Source organism: Akebia trifoliata, chromosome 4, assembly GCF_017979445.1.
Source record: "Akebia trifoliata isolate Shusen 1 chromosome 4, ASM1797944v1, whole genome shotgun sequence".
In the NCBI taxonomy this organism is placed as follows: Eukaryota; Viridiplantae; Streptophyta; class Magnoliopsida; order Ranunculales; family Lardizabalaceae; genus Akebia; species Akebia trifoliata.
The window spans coordinates 42,757,454-42,776,276 of record NC_141378.1 but is presented as its reverse complement, the minus strand read 5'-3'; the positions used below and the strand labels follow the sequence as shown (position 1 = coordinate 42,776,276).

Sequence of the window (18,823 nt, the reverse complement as noted above, 5' to 3'; positions counted from 1 at the left end):
TTGTAAGTGAAGTTTGGTGGGGTTCTGCAAGACCAAGACGATATGACTGACTTTCGCTAACCTACGCCGGGTGTGCAAGCGCAACGACGAATCTCTGAAGTCAAGACTCAGAAGTCAGAACCCGTAGAATGCATTGATTACGTATGACCACTAAAGTAAAGGAATGCGTACTGCGCACTCGGCGTGCTGCAGAAGAGACCACCAACTTTAACTTTCACAGTTTCGTCAGAATATTATATAATAAAAAAGAAAAAAAAAGAAGAAAAAAATTCGGATTCGTGAAAAAGCAGAATAATATCCTACGTGGCACAATTCTCTTTCTTTTAACTCCGTTAAAGTAACGGCAACCTCACTGCAACGAAACGAAACGAAACAAGACAAATATCCTTTAACGGAGTTTAGGTACAACTTAGTTAAAACTCCCACTCCTCTCTTCATCCCTCTCTGACTTCTGAAACCCTAACCCTAGAAAGGTGAGACTTCGAAGCTTTCGTATTTGTTTGCTTGTGTTTCTGTGACTGATGTTGAAAACTAGGGTTTATTTGACTATCGATTTTTTGAAATTAAAGCTTTGTTTGAACAGTAATGGTGGATTTGACTTTAATTATCTCTTTTGGTCGTTAATTTGGGTTTATTTTGACCTAGAATGCTAGAACTGTTTAACAGTTTCCTTTATTTTAGGGATCTCGATCGAAACTTTCGGTAAGGTTTCGGAAAGGGGGCAGATTAGATTCAATTTTAGGTATATTGCTTCTTGATTTTTTGTTCATGTTTTCGTTCTCATGTATATATTGTAATTAATAATCTAGATTTATTTAATTTTAATGGAGATTTGACTGTAATTAATCGAGTTTTATAAACAGGTCGTGATTTTGTAATTTGTGGCTGATTTCATCTTTTGGTTCACTGATAGAGAACGCGTTGCTAAAATCTGATCGTACGGATTTTAATTTCTCGTTTCAAGTAGCTTTCGGTACTAAAATCTTCTACAAATTTGTTTCTGTTTAATTGGGAGATTATTTTTTTAAATTATTAATTCAGAATCATACTAGAATCTTCTGCAATTTGATTATTGTTGGGGTTGATGATATTTGCTTTTATGATTCTATCTGAATTAGGTTTTTTGATGGATTGGCGTGTTCTAATTATTTTATAGTTTGTACTAGAGATTTAATCTGCAATTCGATGTCTTTGTTGAATTATGTTTGATTTTATTTCTTTTCAGGAGCCATTGAAAGTGTAGGTTTCTTCATAGACAACGGACTTCAGAATTTTTATAAGAATCGGAGGTTTTTGTGGGTTTCTTGATAATTGGTTAGATTATCTTTGGTATATGTGTATGAGCGACTATGGGGTCTGCTTGTTCATGTGTTGCTGTGAGGGATAGAGATCTTCCGAACAGAAACAATAGTGAAGTTTTGTATAGGAGTGTTGGATACTCCCCTTCTTGGAGCTTTCGATGGGATAATCGAGGGCGTGTGGCAGGTGAAATAGAGAATCCCCCAGATCCGTATTCCCGTAGAATCAGTGGGAATGGTGGGTTTGTGAATAAGGGTTTGAGGGATATAGAAACAGAAGATATTTCAGATGGAGGAAGTCCATTGGAGAATTTACATTCACCTGTGTGGCAAAAGTCTCCGATTCACGATGGAACTGCAGGAAATTTGACAACTCCTGCTTCAGGTGGGCTTCTTAATTTTTTAAACTGTAATATATTGTTTGTAGAAATATCAAAAGACTAACCTATCCTCAAATTTGATCTTATCCATTCGTTTTGTAGAGCTATTTACTCAATCACAAACATTTCTAGAACACTTTTCCCAGATGGAAAATTATCAATTTTGAAAGGAATTATCGTCAACCTCTTTGATATGTGAATCTATATCATTTAGAAGGGAATAACTTGCATCAGTAGGATTAGAAATGTGAATCGCAACTACTTAACATTTTCCATTTGTATTTCTGCACCATCCAATTAGCCATGGAATAAAAAATTGTTACAGGTTGTTTTACAATATGGAATTACAGATTCAAACACAAAGAACTGCAAAAGGGCATCTTTTTGGTTGAGATGAATGCCATTTTTTTTTCATTTTGTTCACTGGAGTTGTTATAATATCACAATTCTAACGCATCTTAGCATGCTTGACATAGATGCATTTGTGACAGGTGATGAATTGATAAACTGGTAGAAGTCGGATTATGTTGTCTTGAGTTGGCAATACTTGGCATGCTATGTCAGTGTTTTCCATTAATTGATGTTCTTTTTTATCAGTTCCTCTGTTGAGAAAATGGCTGCATTTGCATTTTCCCTACATTCTAGTTTAATTGAGATCTGTTACAATTTGTGGTTGTTTTTGAAATGTTATAAAACGTCAAGTCTATCTTCGTTAGATGATTGATGCTCACTCACTTGTTACATATCCCTCCTTGATTCTCAAAAAAACAATTATTTACATTTATCTTATATCCTGCTTTTATATTAATGAAATCTGAATAAAAATGACTTCTTTGCATTTCTCACACTTAAGCAAAGGAGAACTTTTCTTTTATCTTTTGGCTATGTTAAATAGCTCTGGAAGCACATGTTTAGGTCATATTAGCTTGCAATGGGTTTTCCCAAGCAAGCCTTCCCTTTATTTTACTTTTCATGTTGGGGGAGGTTATCAAATTTATTTAAATAAGTATAAATTTATTGCCACAAAGAAAAAAGATACATAAGGTGGTCGAGATGACCAACCAAAAGCAAACAAGAACACACCTAAAGAATACAAATAGAGTCTCATCTGAAGACAAAATCTTCAAAAAATACACCCTTAAACTACGGCCAAAGTTTGCATCAAAAAAACAGATGCCCCAAAACACTTATCATTAAATTCTGGCTCGAAGATTCGACTCTTCCATGTTGATGTACCCTCCCCTGGCTTGAAGATTCGACTCTTCCATGCTGATGTACCCTCCCCTCACATTATTTTCTTTGTGTTCATTTTCATGTTTCTTGTCCTCTACTATCATCATTCTTCATGTTTGACGTGCTCTTGGCCACATCTCTCTTGTTAATAATTTTTTTTGCTTTTCCTATAAAAAAAATGTTTGATGCTGCTCCATATATATCTTACCATCATCAGTGGGACAATATTTTATGAAGCTTATGCCTTGAGGCTTGGCAGGCTTTCCCCAAAATGTCTTGTTCCTTATTAAAAAGTATAAAAGCTCCTGAGTCATACTACTAATCAATACAGGCCTCGCATAACTTCAGCTCCTCAAATGCCAAATGTCAGAAGCATGTACCCTATGTGAATGTGCTAGTGGTGGCAACCCCCCAGATATTTTTGATTTAAATTTTCTGTTATTTATTAGTTTTAATTTTAGTGTTCATTTAAGAAGGCATGCTTGTGAGGTTTATACTCAACACTTTGAGGCATACGACTCATGATCTAGGCCATTGAAGTGCTCCCCCCCACATGTTTAAAAGATTGCCTTCGTGAATATCTTTGACTGCTACTCCACCTTAATGGTTGACTAATCAAGATAACTGCAGTGTGCTACGTGGAATTTCTTGATTTTTGGGAACTAGGTCATGAGATGGGGAGTCCTGGTCTCCCGGGTCCTAATCTTTTTCTTATATGCTTGGGTAACGAGGAGTTGGCAAAGCATGTGCTTATTCATTTCCCATTTGCATGGCGGATCATGTAACACTTCTTGGAATTATTCAGTATTGTGGGTGCTTGCCTTGGTCAGGCCGCATTGTTTTCTAGGCGTGGGTTGAGTGGGGATCCTCTTTTGTGGATTCCAAGAGGTTGTTCTGGGGTATTACCGCCTTCGCTATTTGTTGGGGGATTCGGAAGGACTGTAGCTGCAGGGTTTCCAAAGGTAGGAGTGAGTCTGTGGAGGATGCAGTGTTGTCGGTTCTAGGTCTTTTGTTGTAAAGTCTTTAAGGAGTTCAAAGGAAACTTTTTTGAGGATTTTCTGGTTAGATGGGATCAGATGTGTTGTATTACTTCCTCTTAGACTCTTAGTGTGCTGCGTGTTTTTTTGTTGCTTTTATTAATTCTTTTTTAGCTGGTCATCTTTACTGCTCAAAATGGAATTATCTTTACTTATCAAAAAAACTTGGGATAGGGTTTTGATGATGATGATGGCTCTATCTCATCCTGTCAATGGGGAAAATTTCTCATATTCTATAATATCTTAAATTAAATATCACCCATTACAAGTCCTGATGTGTATGCTACTAATCCATTGTAGAATCGCGAACATTAAGAAATCTAATGTTCGGTTGAAGCATTTATGGCTTCTATTTTTAATGGTGGAATCTTGAAAGCCTGCGCATTGAGTGCCCGATACTCGTGCATAAACTAACAGACTTTCTAGAGAGAATATGTTTGTTGACTTGCTGGTGTCATACTCGGGCGGAGCCAGAATTTTGCCTACGTGGGGGCACTTAACAGTGGAAAAAAATTTGTGGGGGCAAATAGGAGTAGAAGAAATAATTATGGGGCAATAGCGGCGGATTTTTTTATATCTGCTGCTGTTATCTGTCGCAATATCTCATTACTCCTTATAGACTTTGAAAATTCCTTGGGGCAAGTGCGCCCCAATTACCCCCACTGTAACATACTTATGACCTAAAAAGTTTTTTTTTTTTTGGTTTTTGGTTTTTGTTTTTCTTTTTTTTAATACAATCAGGTCAGTATGTCTGTGTACAGCATACATCTATTCATTTCCCAGTCAGCTATTCCTTTTCTGTTCCTGTTCCATTTCTAACTAAAATTTTCCCAGTCAACGTTAAATGTTGATTTACTTCTTATGAAACATAAAATGGTGAACCATGTTCAGTGTATCTGATATCTTTACACATGTTTGGAACAGATCTGTCCATGGGAAGCAGTTTCTCGACCGAGGTGAGTTTGAACCAATTGAAGAGGATATCTGGTGTGCTTTGTGGTTTTCAAGTCCAGTCATTCCTGCTTTTAGTTTAACATCTTTCATCTTTCTTATTGTTTTATAGGTAAAAGATTTAACAGAGTCAACAACAGTTGCAGATCCATCAGCATCAAAGCTTTCATTTTCTCTTCCTACCGACTCAACCCCATCTAGATGGGCCCGTCGTTCACCAGGACACCATCTCTCGAGGGGTATGTCTGACAGCCGAATTTCTGAATCTAAGTCACTTAACAACAACTCGATGTCTGAAGGAAGACCATCTTTCGTCCTTTCCACGTGCAGCAACGACATAACAATGGGCTCTCAAGGTCGATCTCCAGATGGTTGGTCTATGCGTGCTTTCACCGAGCTCGTGGCCTCTTCTCAAAGAGAAAGATGGTCTTTCGACAGCGATACCTTTGACTCTAGTCGTGGTAAGATAACAAGATCAAATAGCCATCTCTTAGCTTCTCCATCCGTTGATATTCAAACATGTGGTATGTGTTCGAAGCTCTTGACAGAGAAATCTTCGTGGAGTAGCCAGAAAATTATAACCACTAATGAACTCTCAGTAGTTGCTGTCTTGGTCTGTGGGCATGTGTACCATGCAGAGTGCTTGGACAACATGACATACCAAACTGATCGATATGACCCTTCCTGCCCGGTATGTGTGCCAGGAGTGAAGCATACCTTAAAAATATCTGGAAAAGCTTCGAGAGTTGAAGCGGATTCAAAGTTGAGAAATAGTAGAGTATCCCGAAACCGTGTCGTGGATGGTGACCTCGAGGATGATTCTGTTGCGTCTGACCATCAAAAAATTAATGGAAAAGGGGGGAAAGGTTCCAAGTTGGCGACTAGTTTGAGTCTGAGGAGCTCGTTTGCGGGCCCTTTCTTGAGGCGGCATTTTTCACTTGGAATGAAATCAAATAGGTCATTGTCAGTGAGTGAGTCGTCTACAAGAAGGAAGGGGTTTTGGGCAAGATATCTTAAGGAATGAGTTGGTAAGACCATGAGCCACTCAAGTCTCTTATATATGTTGCATTGGTCGGCACATGCCTTTTTTGAATCCTTTTTTACTTCATATGCTGCTAATAAATAGTATTCTTCGCCCCTTAATGTCATTACATATCCTCCCTCTGAATTGCTGCTAAGCAGGAGGTTGAGTATAAACCCAGGAAGCACACACATGAGTATACTCTTCTCTCTTAGATCTTTTTGGAAATCTTCAAACAATGGTTGTCTTGGTGTCTTTCCTGATTTGGATTCCTTGATGGGTTCCTGGATTCCTTGACTTGTTCTCACCTTGGTCTCGGTTGAAACAGAATCATGAATGGAGAAAGATATAACGTGTATCTTGTTAAGTAACAGGCTCCTGTTTTGTTTTGTTTTTTTTCCAAAATTGTGGAAGAAAAATATTCTCGAAGCCTTGATCTTTCATGATTTCCCTTTAGTGAGCTGTTTTAGCATTCCGGCCCTTCTGTTAGGTCCAATCCCAAACTTCGCTCCAACCTGTTGTGTGCAAGTTCATAATATTTCTACTGGGTCATGTAATGTTGTTGGAAATCTGTGCTTAATGCTTAATACGTCATATCCTTTTTAATTTTTAAATTTTAAAGAGATTTTGTTATTTTTTATGTGCTTAAACGAAGTAATTTTACTGAAATTTCAAAATTGAAGTGCAAGAAAACTTTAATGGTTTAAAATATTTATTGCTAGTAAGTAATAATGTTGATTTAAAACAGATTGAAGATTAGGTTATGAGATGAATAGGGTGGGGAAACGAGTTAAAATCAAATTATGAAATTAGGAAAAATAGAATTGAGTTATTGATTAGAGTGGGGCAATGATTCGTCTTTTTAAAGGTATAATTCAGTTAGTAAAATTAATTAACGTCCCTAAAAAAATATTGTCAAATTTGAGATTTAAGAGAGAAGATGGCGCTGTTGTTGTGCCAAGGTGTATCTAGTAATGAAATAGGTAGAGCAAAGGGGCATGTGATGCCCTAGTTGATATTTTGTGAGTGGCTAGTTTCGAGCCTGTAAATGTTTCTTTTAGTTATAGATTAAGTTACTATTCATATTCAATAGCATGTAGTTTAGTATATTTTATTTGTTGATGAGATTAGAGATGGATTTCATACAAAATGAGAATTAAGAAAAAAAAAAAAAACAATTTATTCTTTGATTTCATATTCAAAGTGGGATGTCCGATGATTTCTCATCTTTAATTTGTTGACGACACGTTTGCCTTGGTTGATGCCTCACCTATTCAGGTTAAATTTCTGAAAAAAGATTATTGATCTGTTTGGAGGTGGTGTTTGTTCTAGCCATTTATCTCCCCAAGAGTAAGGATTTTGAGCTTCATACCTAGAATTGCATTGTTGGGTGGTCTTTTGTGGTGTGAGGTGGGCTATTTAATTGATACCTTTTCTGTCGTCCTCCCTCCGTCCCCGTCGGAGTTAGTATTTCTTATGAGTCTAAGGCCAACAGGAACCCAATGATTGAAAGAATAAGGTCTAGGTTATGTTGTTGGAAATCTGGATTCTTGTTCTCAGTCCTTAGGAGCGTGGAGAGGTGAGGTGTATCAACAAACTTGCTCATTACTTTCTGTAGAATGATAAAAGGCGGTCAAATAAGATGCATTTGGTGGCATGTAGTCATGTTTGAGCTCCTAATAACTACGGTGGTTGATAGTTAAGTAGTCGTAGAGATGAAAGATTCAGACGAACTATGAGTTGGGGAGTTTGGGGGTGGGAGACCAGGTCAGTATTCTTTTTTGGTTATAAGTAGGTCAGTAGTCTTCTTATGGTTGTAGACTTTGAAGGGTCGTTATTAAGGTATTTACTTGAATTCAGAATAACTTCTCTTAGGGGTACAAGAGGATGACAAAGTCCATGTTCATGTTTGGGAGGATTGCCAACCCCATGAGCTCCCCCTCAACCCTTCTCTTCTCCCAAAATGTCTAGTTTTTAAGAAAAAAATAAAAACCCAGAATTTCTTGGTTCGATCTAGGAACAAAATTGCTTGGAACTTTGGGTTTTGAAGGAAATTTAATTATTGGGAGGTATTGGACTCTTTAGCTTGTCTAATGAGTGTATTTAATGATTGGAAGGTTGCATTTATTTTTATTTTTATTTGGTCATCTAACTTGAATTATTTTCTAACTGTAATATTTTCGAGCATCACTTTTGTGAACTATTTATTTATTTATTTATTTTTTTCCATTTTACATTCAATGTAGTTTCTCACGTCATTTGGGCTAATTTTTATTTTCTCTCATCTCCAAAATTGGAGTTCCAATGCTTTCAAATTGAGTAAGAAAATTCTTTCACGATTTGTTGGGAAAATTAAGAAGAGTTGGTGGATTTTCGAAGTGAAAGGGAGTTGCAGATTAAAGAAATTTCCATGCTCGTGGTGTTGAGCTCATTGAAGAGTCGTGCTGGAGTGATGTGAAAATGGATAGAAAACATCTAGGGCTCTTTCCCGTACACTTTCACATCAAGAAATGCAATATGAGGTTCTAACTTGAGGTCACTTCAGCATTATTCTGAAGTGACCTCAAGATTAGATCTCACCTTGCACAACGTGAAAGTGTATGGAAACCATAGATACTCTTCCTTAAAGAGTGAAAAGCATCTATGGTTCCCATCCATTATGTGCAACATGAGGTCTAATCTTGAGGTTCCTCTAGGCACAATTCTTTTAAAAAATCTTAATCTTGGAAGAGTTAGAGAGGACGAATTGGTCCAAAATACGGAAAAAAAAGCTTAAAAACCTAGTTGCTAACTCCATCTTCTTCAGCGAGGTATGAACTTTGTTATAACTTCTCTTTGAAAATGGTGGATGCACTTATTAAAAATCGAGGGGCATTATTATCATTTAAAAAATTATGAAATTTTCGATTAAGGAGTCCACACACTGACTGTGGTAGGTGCAATAAAGAATGATCCATAAAAAAATTGTGTCTTATCTCATCAACAAAATCTCCTTTTTTTAACCTCTAATAATGTACATGTATAGGTCAATAAAGACACATCCCATAGTACCTGAAACTTTCTATAGTATTCGTGTTATTAGACAAGAAGAGTGCACCACAAGGCACTTTTAAGAGGTCTATCTAGCCTTTTATTCTCCATGAGGAGCCCTGATTTTTGAATTTGGTTAAATCTTGATGGTTATATTTAGATGAGCTAAAAAGATCAAAGCCGAGGACTAAATGTAAATTTGATTTTCTCCACATCCTGAAACACAATTTTGAGAGAGAGAGAGAGATTGTTAAGAGTGTTCATCGTCGTGATGTTGTTGCTGAAAACTTGCTGATTTAGGGGGAAACAATCCATTTAATTTCACCAAATTTCAGTTTTTTTTTTTTCTCAACTTTGAACCCATTTGTTAAAGGACCAGCTTCTATTAATTAGCGAAAAATAACTCGAGAAAAAATATACATGTAAGGTTGAAATCCAAGTCTTATCCTTGAGATATGTATAAATTCCATTTGTGCTTTATATGGTTGGGGTCGTATGTGTTTCTGGACTCAAATCTTTTAGGATTATTTAGACATACCCCCCTACCCCCACCCCATATGTTTTTATGAAAATTCTTGATTTTTCTATCAAAAAATTCATTCATATACTCCTCAAAAAATCTTATCTTATTCTTGAGGTTTGAAGATTGATAAAGATCGGATCTTAAGGTGAAGATGGTAAAACTGTATATCCATTTTAAAGGTTACTGATTTTTAAGAGAAAATCAAGGAGTTTTAGACCAGAGGTAGAGAATGAGGACATCTAATCTTTCAAAGAATACTTAAGTCAAGGGCATGTCATCAGTTTGTAAACATAAGGGTGTCTCTTATATTGGCCAAAACATAAAGGGGCAAGTCTAAATTACCCTTTTTTCTTAAGTAAATAAATCCCGGGCCTTTGTTTGTTAAAGAAAGGATATCTTCGATTTATGTCTCAAAAACCATATCTCGAAATGCAATTTCTTGTTAAAATATATTGTCTTTGGTTTCTTTCTCCAGTGGTTTTTGATTTCTTGTACTTATAAGTTTTTGAAAAATAATAATTTTGATGTATCCCTCTAATTTTTTGTGTATATTTGAGATACCCTTGGGTTCTGAAACTGATGACATAATGCTTTAACCAGACTACTTGAGAAAAAAAAAAAAAAAAAAAAAAATTCATTCCAACAAACCCCCTCCTCAAAAACGAAAAAATATTCTTTGATTGTTCCCACAACAACTTCATGTCTAAGTTGAAGATGAGGTTAGATTACCTAGTCAAATAAATCAAGAGTTGAAGACGACAATACTTTTTAATGGAGAAATCAAGGTTTTTGTACAAAAAACTCAAGGATTGCTTAGACTATTTCCAATCGATCTTCAAAACTCTAAATATAGAAATGAAGACCTCTGAACCTAATCCCAACCGGTTTACATTTTTTATGTTAACCCCTCTACATCATCATCATTCACACCTTGAGATATAGAGGGGAGGGGGTGGAATTTGAAAGTTCTAGCTAAATCACTATTCACCTTTTTAAATACCTATTTTGTCTCTTTTATTTTTATAATTGTCATTTTTGATAATCTCTTTTCATGAACATGTTTTAAATACTATTTTTGTTCTCAATGAATTTTATTTTTTTAAAGTGAATGGAAGTTCAAAGTAGTTTGGACTTTGGAGTGGATTTCCATCTTCAAATTTGAAGAAGATGTTAGTTTGATGGAAAAATTTGAAGATGTGGGTTGGAGATGCTCTTATGAAGAGGTTCAAAGCGATTGATGTTTTAGAAAAAAAAAATTCAAGAGTTGTTTATATGCTAAGAGATAGAAGCTGAGGGGTATTTCAGTCATTTTCTTATAATCTTCTGGTCGAAGACTTTGGTCAGAGGCCTATCTCAAATATTCACCAAACTCTAGAGGGGTAGATTTAAATCACCCAAAAAAAGTTATAAACAGAGAAGGTACCCCTCACCCACTCCAATTATAAACCCAACTACAAAACTAGAATGAAATTCAACAAATAAAGAACAGTGATCAATGTTTGTACCCAATTATTTCAAACTTTATTTCATCCAAAATTCACTTTTTTTTTTAAAACTTTACTTAGTTCTCTTGTGAAAGATTAATGGAGGATTATATTGTGAAATGTGTTCTTTTGGGAGTGATTTCATGGACAATAGTTTTTATATTAGTTAGAAAGATTTTCCTAAACATCTCTTTCAACTCCTTCAATCTCATTGTTTCTAGAATCCATGCTTCCATGGCTGTTGTTTTAGCTTCCATATCTGTCAAAGATTGGAGCTGCCCTGTCCGTCCATTGGCTTCAAAGTCTTCACCATTGCAGGTATTTTTAGTAATCTTGAATAAATTTATCTTGTTTTTTGGTTAATGGGTTTGTTTTGTTTGATTGAATTTTTGAACTTGTTGTGTGATTAGATCATATTATTTTGTTTTGGTTAATGGGTTTGTTTTAGTGGTGTAACTTGGCACATCAACTTTTACTTTACTTGCAACACACCAATCCTTTTGAAAAAAACATCTGATTGTTTACATTAGATTGGTATGTTATAAGTAAAAGTTGGCCTGTTAATAGAAGGTCTCTTAATTTCATTTCCAGTGAATCTCCAAATCGTGCATTGAATATGCTGAAATTCCGGTTTCAGCGCATTGTTCATTTTAACATTGTTCACTTTTTACGTATCTACAAACTCTTAAGTTCGTCACTTTTAATATCTACGAATTTGTAAGTTCATCACGTTTAAACTTACGAGTTTGTAGATGTGTAAAAGTGAATAGTGTACCACAAGCACGTTTTTGTAAATAAAATGAATAGAGTGCCCAAATCGTAATTAGAGCAAAAGTAGTGCATGTTTTCATAAATATCTTTTCATTTTTTTGTGCTATAAGAAAGGTTTGTGTTTGAAATATAGTTTTGAGATGATGTAGGGACGGAGCCAGGATTTTCCTGTAGTGGGGGCAAACTATGGTTAGTTGTATAGTGAAGATGATCAGTTTTAAGGAGAAATTAAGAGGTTTTTAGTTAGAAGTTGAAGAAAATGATGGCTAGGTCATTTTCAATTAATATTTGAGAAGTCCCAGTCAAGACGCAATGTCATCAACAAAAAATTGAAGAGGTGAGGGAGTGGGGACAAATGGGATATGTAATTAGTTAAAAATATAGGGGTGTCTCAAAGGTTCATGGGGACAAATGGGACATGTTATTCATATTTTCAAATAAAAGTTTAGCCTCACGTTGAGGCTCTTCGTCAAACAGACGATTGAGATGATATAGGTTTTCAAGAAAAATGTACCCCTAGAAAAAAAAATTGTATTGGTTCCTAGGCGATCAATATTGATTTTTAGGAAATATTCATTATTCCTCTTGTTTCAATTGTTTGTTTGATGGAGGAGTTGGAATCTAACGTTTTCAAAAATAATAAAATGAAAAATGAAAGTGATGTAATTATCCATAGGCAGATTTGTGGCTTATAATCCAAGACATTGAATGCATTTTTGGATGTGTGGTTTGATTTGAATTATCCAACTAATTAAAAAAGTATTCTGATGAAACTTATAAAACATTAATAAGATAGAGACAGGGGCGGATCTATGATTTTCCTGTTGTGGAGGAGAACTCTGATTAGTTGTTTAGTGAAGATGAATGGTTTTAGGGAGAAATTAAGAGGTTTTTAGTTAGAAATTGAAGAAAATGATATTTAGGTCATTTCTAATTAATATTTGAGAAGTCCCGATCAAGAGGCAATATCATCAATAAAAAATTGAAGAGGTGAGGGAGTAGGGACAAATGGGACATGTAATTAGTTGAAAATATAGGGGTGTCTGAAAATTATATGGGGGGCAAAAATGGGAGGGAGATGAGAGTGTAAGGGCAAATGGGGAGAGAGGTGAGGGAATGGAGACAAATGGGGCGTGTAATTAGTTGAAAATATAGGAGTGTCTTAAAGTTCTGTGGGGGCAAAAATTGGAGGGAGGTGAGGGTGTGGGGGCAAATGGGGAAAGTGGTGAGGGAGTGGGGACAAATGGGGCATGTAATTAGTTGAAAATATAGGGGTGTTTCAAAGTTTTGTGGGGGCAATTGCCCCCATCAGCTCTTACTAGCTCCGCCCCTGAGATGATGGTCTAGACCCAACACAAATGTTTTATTGTTGAATTAAGATACGACATGGCGCTATATAAAATTGGATAAATGAATAGAATTCGTTAACGATGAGATGTTGATTTTGAGCTCTTGAAACTTGTAGATGCAAACACTGGTAGTCACCCTTGCTTATCTAATCTATGACACGATATGTTGTTTCTTCGACGAATACTTCAAAATTGATAATTCTTTCCATCATTTAGTTACCATTATTGGTATTGGTGGTGAGCATTGCCTGTGACATTACATGGTATGTTCACTACTATATTTGATTTTCTTCCAATTTTCTTTCCAAATTTTCAGTCTCGTTTATTGTTCGTAGACAAATAGTTTGTATTCTTAGTATAAAATGATGAACCCCATAATAAAAAAAGAGTGAAAAATAAAATATAAAAGATGACAAAAAATTGTACAAACACAAGGATATACGTGTTTCGACAGTGTGCCTACTTCCACGGATTAGAACAAAAATAATCACTATTTTCTCTTAAGTTTTCCAACCCTATAGAGATCTCTATTTATAAAGTCGGAGTTGCTAAAATGTGTTTTATCTCCTCAAAATAGAAAACCTTTAAGAAAGATTGCTTAAAATGGGTTGGGTTTGGGCCAGATATGTGTCTACCCATATTCATATCCGAATTTTTAATTCGGGTCCAAATCCAGATCTGACTTAGATCCTAATAGTTCAAACCATATCCGATTTTTTTTTTTTTTTTAAAACTTTCATTAAACTCATATCCAGATTTGATTAAATTATTATAAAGTAATTTATTAAAAAATGTGGTTTAAATGTGATTTGAACTTAAGACGACCCTTTTGAAAGGAAGTTTTGACAACTACACCTAATACTCATTTTTTGATAAATGATAGACTAAAAAAATATAAAAATATAATTTACAACATACAAAATAATATATCATCTGGATATAGGGATGGGTCTGTATCTGACCCGGGTCAAGGGACATCTTCCCATATCCGACTCGGGTCAATGGACATTAACCCATATCCGACCCATTTTTAATTTAGATATACTTCAAAAAATCAAATCCACTAAAAGCCAGATTCGGATCACTTGGATTTCGGATAAAATCCGACCCATTTTAAGCTCTAGCACTACCCCCTGCTCCCCCGCAACTCTGCATAGCGCATTAGAACGCAAGATAGCTCATACACAACAAAAAGCAGATTGGGCTCAAAATTAAACTTAGTTTCCTCAGAACTCAAAGAAAGGGCCTTCAGTTTGAGTACCAAAAAAAATCATTAAAGTTCTTAAGAAAGTTAATCAAATAAATGTTATTTTTTTTTTTTGTAATGTACTAATGAATCAAATACCATATTTTTATCAACCCAAATCAATGGCAATACATAAACAAAAAGAAAACTAAGATAAAAATTTCACAAGCATTAGTTTATGTTCAGAGTGATGACGATTGAGAGCTTCCACGAAATGCAAATAGAGAAAGACACAAAATATGAGCAAAAGGATAACTTATATTTGATTTTCGAATTCTATAATCCCATATCAATGACGAAACTAAACACCGAGAACAAGAAACTGTGTGCGTGTGTGTGTTTTTTCCAAGAAAAATGTATGCCTATGAAAGTGTATTAATCCCTAGAAGATTGTAATTGATCTCTAGGAAATCTGCATTTTTCGTCAAATCCTAATGGTCATGTTGATGGAGAGCCACAACCATGGGTTGAGGCTTGAAATGTCCTTCCATTAACGATTCATATCTATCTTCACGTGTTGGAAATTGGAATATGTGTTGGTCCTGTTTTCGAAATAACTTCAAGTATGAGTATTGCGTCCAACATTAAACTTGTAATTGGTAATAAAACATCAATTCTCCTGTTGAGACCTAATTCAATCTTCATTGATTTCTTGAGATAACTTCTTTTTAAGTGATTTTTTTTAAATATTTGAAATCAGTCCTTCCAAATTCTCATCTATCTTATTATGAAGGTGTATTTCCCGAAATATTACTTGGAAACTATCATGGGAATTGCACTCTTTATGCTAATAGAATAAGCATGTTCGAGTTTGACAGTCACACGATGCATGTAGGAGAATCCAATGGTTTATGATTGAAATACTTTATAGTGTGGATCAGACTTGGTGGCAGCGTTGTGGGTAACGGGGATTTCTAGCCCTTTTCTCCACATAAGGGAACTTCTCAAAGAATTTGGTTGCAAGGACACTGACCTTAATTTGGCAGCCGATGTGAGTTCTATGTCTCAACACCATTTGTTTTGAACAATGTTGCACTTAAAATGGGTTTCTGTCATTCCACGATTTTCATATAATAATTTTGGTTCTTTATAGATTTCATTTGCAATGATCTTCACATTCGGGAGGATGATCAGTGGACCTTATGTCACTTACTTTACTATATCTGCAGATAACCCACTTAATTATAAAGGTAATGTCAAACATGAATCCTACTTTGCTATTTAACTCTTATCTTAAAGTCGATGTGCTTGTGCTCTCAATAAGAAACACCATTTACTATGATCTCAATTGATTACTTCGAGCTTATGTTGGATTAGGCTCGACTAATCGATAAGCATGATTGCAAAAAATCTTGTTTTGTCCCAAATTCTTTCGTAAGGAGACATTGGAAAGTTCTATAATCCATTTTTTTTTATCATAAACCCGTTGAAATGGTGTTAGTGTATTCTTGAAAATTTTGATCAGTTTTAGGTCCATGGGATGGGATCTATGTACCTAAGACTAGAGTACTTAATTTTTTTTCTTGAGTTGTAATTTTAGTATCGTTAAACGATTGTCCACACCATTACTAAGCACTAATATGAAAATTTGTTCCTTTAACTCAATTTGCTATCCATTTGCAGGCAATGTTGCTCTCTGGTTCTTCAAGATTGCAAGGATGGTGAAATACCATCCCATTGAAAGATCAAATGTTTGTATATTTCATGGCTTAATAGAAATATCTTGTCCATTGTTAAAACATTTTCCATTTCTTAACATGAATCTTGATCCTTGTTTCATTTGATTCATGTTTCGATGAGTTTATCTTGAATTATTTTTTAAATAATAAATTTCCTCAATGTGAGTATTGGAAACTTGACATCATGTGGAATTTATAACCGTCAATTGGATGTGGTGGATCTAAACAAATTAAAAGTGGGATCTTTTCAACCCTTAAGGCTATTCTTCTTTGCCTGAAATTAATGTAAAAGTTTATTGGTTTGTAGTTATGGTCATGGGCTCATGTGCATGCCCACTCTCTCTTGATGTAAATGGGAATTCGTTCCTACATTAAATGGAAAGCATAATTTTTAGGCAAATTTACCAAAACATACATTGGAAGTTGATTAATTCCCAAAACGAAGCACTATTGAACTTAATTCCGAAGATAACTTACCGTTTTCGAACTTTTTTTATACCAAAACAGTAAAAAAATAAGAACAGTAAATTGGTAATTTTTTATATCAAAAATACAATTTTTTTTATTTTTAAAAAGATGTTCTTTTTCAATGGGATACTTTTAACATTGTACAAAAAAAAATCTGCTCAGGTCAAGAGGATCCCGTTGACATTGATTTTCATTTTTTTTGTTAAAACAAATGTTCTTTGTCAATAGGATCTTTTTGACATTATACAAAAATAAATTCCTATCTCATGTCAAGAGGATCTTATTGATATTGAGTAATTTAAAAAAAATGTTGTCTCAATAAAATCCTTTTGGCAATGTACAAAAATAAATTATGATATCATGTCAAGAGGATTCCGTTGACATTGAGTAAATTTTTTTTTTAATGTTGTGTCAATGGGGTCCTTATGATAATGTACGAACATAAATTATGATGTTATGTCAAAGGGCATTTTCAGTATAAAAAAATGATCAATTTACTATTCATATATATATATTTTTACTATTTTGGTAAAAAAATAATAATTTCAAAAATGATAAATTACCATTTTCAAAAATAAGTTCAACAATACTTCGTGTTTGGGAGTTAATCCAAATTGGTGCTCCCTTTTTGGTAAATTTCTCTAATTTTTATATCAAATAACAGATATTTAAATTGTTAAAAACCATTTAAATATACAAAAACCTTATATGGACCCCCAACCGGTTGACTTGGCCAAGTCGATTTAGGGATTGGCCAAGATAGAGAGAGCCTGATTTTCATGAATAAGTGAATACTAATGTAGACTCGAAAGGCTCGATTGGAAGCCATGAAGTTCAAAATGGGCTTCATGTACTCCAACGATACGTATGGATTATGATGGATCCGCCAAAATTAGTTACTTGCAAGTGGATCTATGTTTCTAAGACTTCCACCAACTTGGTAAGCTGACACCTTTCATATGACACAGGGATATTTTGGAAAATGGGAGGAAGAGAAGAGACAATAAATATGGGTTGAGATAATCCCGACTGTGTAAACACAATATGCAACTGTCGGGATTTTATGTGTAACATGAGAATACATGTCTTGATGATCATATTTTATCTCTTGAGTTAATGTAATACAATATGTATGTATAGCCATTTGGACTGCCACATTGTTGCCTAAATGACACCTCTACCCTTTAGAATCCATAGTTCTTTCTTCAAAATAAGTATAAAAAAAATAAAATAAAATAAAAATTTTGCCAGACAAAAGAAAATAGATGGTCACTGAATCCCTGCATTTAACATGCGTTGATTGAAAAATGTTTTTTATTTCTTTTTTTGGGAGCTCTTATAATTAAAAAAATAATTTACAATCCCAATCATGTAAATGTAACATCCAACTATATTAGATAAAAGATGTATAGCAAGAATACTTACGTATCTCTAAGATAAATCCTGACCATTAGATTTCACATTTACATAGTTGAGATTGTGAGTGAACATATAAGTTCTTTTTCATAAGTTTAAGATGTCATATATATATATATATATATTTAGAAATTTAAAATAGATAGTCTAATATTAAGTGTTTAAAAATGTGTATTTTTCCATTATTTTATAGAGCACTTAACTATATTTTCTAATCTATAGGTACGATTTCTTAATGAAATCATGATAATAGTTAATTCATCATAAATTATATTTTATTAACTAAATTGCATGTATTTTTACAGATTTCGAAGGTTTAATTATATGTTCATTTCTACTAGGCAAAACTTGAAGATTCAAAGTGTGAAAACTACTAAAGTCAAAGTCAAAGTTAAAGGTCAATGTCAAATTCAAAGTCAAAGCATCGTTCAAGAGATCTGATGGTCTCGGATTGAAAGAATCAAATTTTCTTTCATTCTAAAACTGTCACGTCATATTATTTTACCTACAACTTTTGACTCACTGAATTAAGATGAAATCAATGAGGTTAAAAAATTGATTAAGAGGTGAACAAATTCATATTTCATGAAGAAAGATTTATTTGGATTTGTCATTAGTAAAACATGCGTGATAAGTTAGAGTCTCTAAATCTATCATGTTTCACCATTTTTTATCACATTTTATCATTTTGAACATAAATTTGACTCGATTATTAAAATGAGATAATGTAAATAGGGGTTAAAATTCTAATTAAGAGAATATATTTCTATTTCAAGAAGAAAAATCAATTTAGATGAAAATGGTGAAAATTTGTTGTCCCGCAACCCTAATTTTTTCCTATAAAAAGACCTTAACTCTTTAGTTTTTGGACTTTCTCTTTGATCCATCTCTTTTCATTTTCTATTCACTTTCTTTATATTTTAGATTTATATTTTAT

General features: G+C 34.2%; 1 protein-coding gene and 1 pseudogene across 6 annotated transcripts; both read left to right on the top strand.

The window, feature by feature from the left end:
- The first annotated feature begins 320 nt into the window (after positions 1–320).
- On the top strand, positions 321–6,376 carry LOC147405089 (uncharacterized). Of its 6 annotated transcripts, XM_086441225.1 has the most exons (6): positions 381–473; positions 682–742; positions 864–973; positions 1,226–1,683; positions 4,873–4,904; positions 5,012–6,376. In XM_086441225.1, the coding sequence occupies exons 4-6, from the start codon at positions 1,350–1,352 to the stop codon at positions 5,921–5,923; spliced, it is 1,278 nt and encodes a 425-aa protein (XP_086297351.1). In that variant the 5' UTR covers positions 381–473; positions 682–742; positions 864–973; positions 1,226–1,349; the 3' UTR covers positions 5,924–6,376. The 6 variants fall into 6 exon arrangements, with proteins under 6 accessions (XP_086297353.1, XP_086297351.1, XP_086297355.1 ...); XM_086441229.1 differs by lacking the exon at positions 864–973 and having other exon boundaries at positions 384–473; XM_086441226.1 differs by lacking the exon at positions 682–742 and having other exon boundaries at positions 450–473.
- Positions 6,377–11,056: 4,680 nt separating this feature from the next.
- LOC147405088 (uncharacterized) lies at positions 11,057–17,348 on the top strand (annotated as a pseudogene).
- Positions 17,349–18,823: the final 1,475 nt, after the last annotated feature.

Coding starts and splice junctions, on each gene's coding strand:
- LOC147405089 (XM_086441227.1), top strand. CDS start 1,350: ATGGGGTCTGCTTGTTCATGTGTTGCTGTGAGGGATAGAGATCTTCCG. Junction 1,684..4,872: donor TTTGACAACTCCTGCTTCAG/GTGGGCTTCTTA, acceptor TGTTTGGAACAG/ATCTGTCCATGGGAAGCAGT. Junction 4,905..5,011: donor GAAGCAGTTTCTCGACCGAG/GTGAGTTTGAAC, acceptor ATTGTTTTATAG/GTAAAAGATTTAACAGAGTC.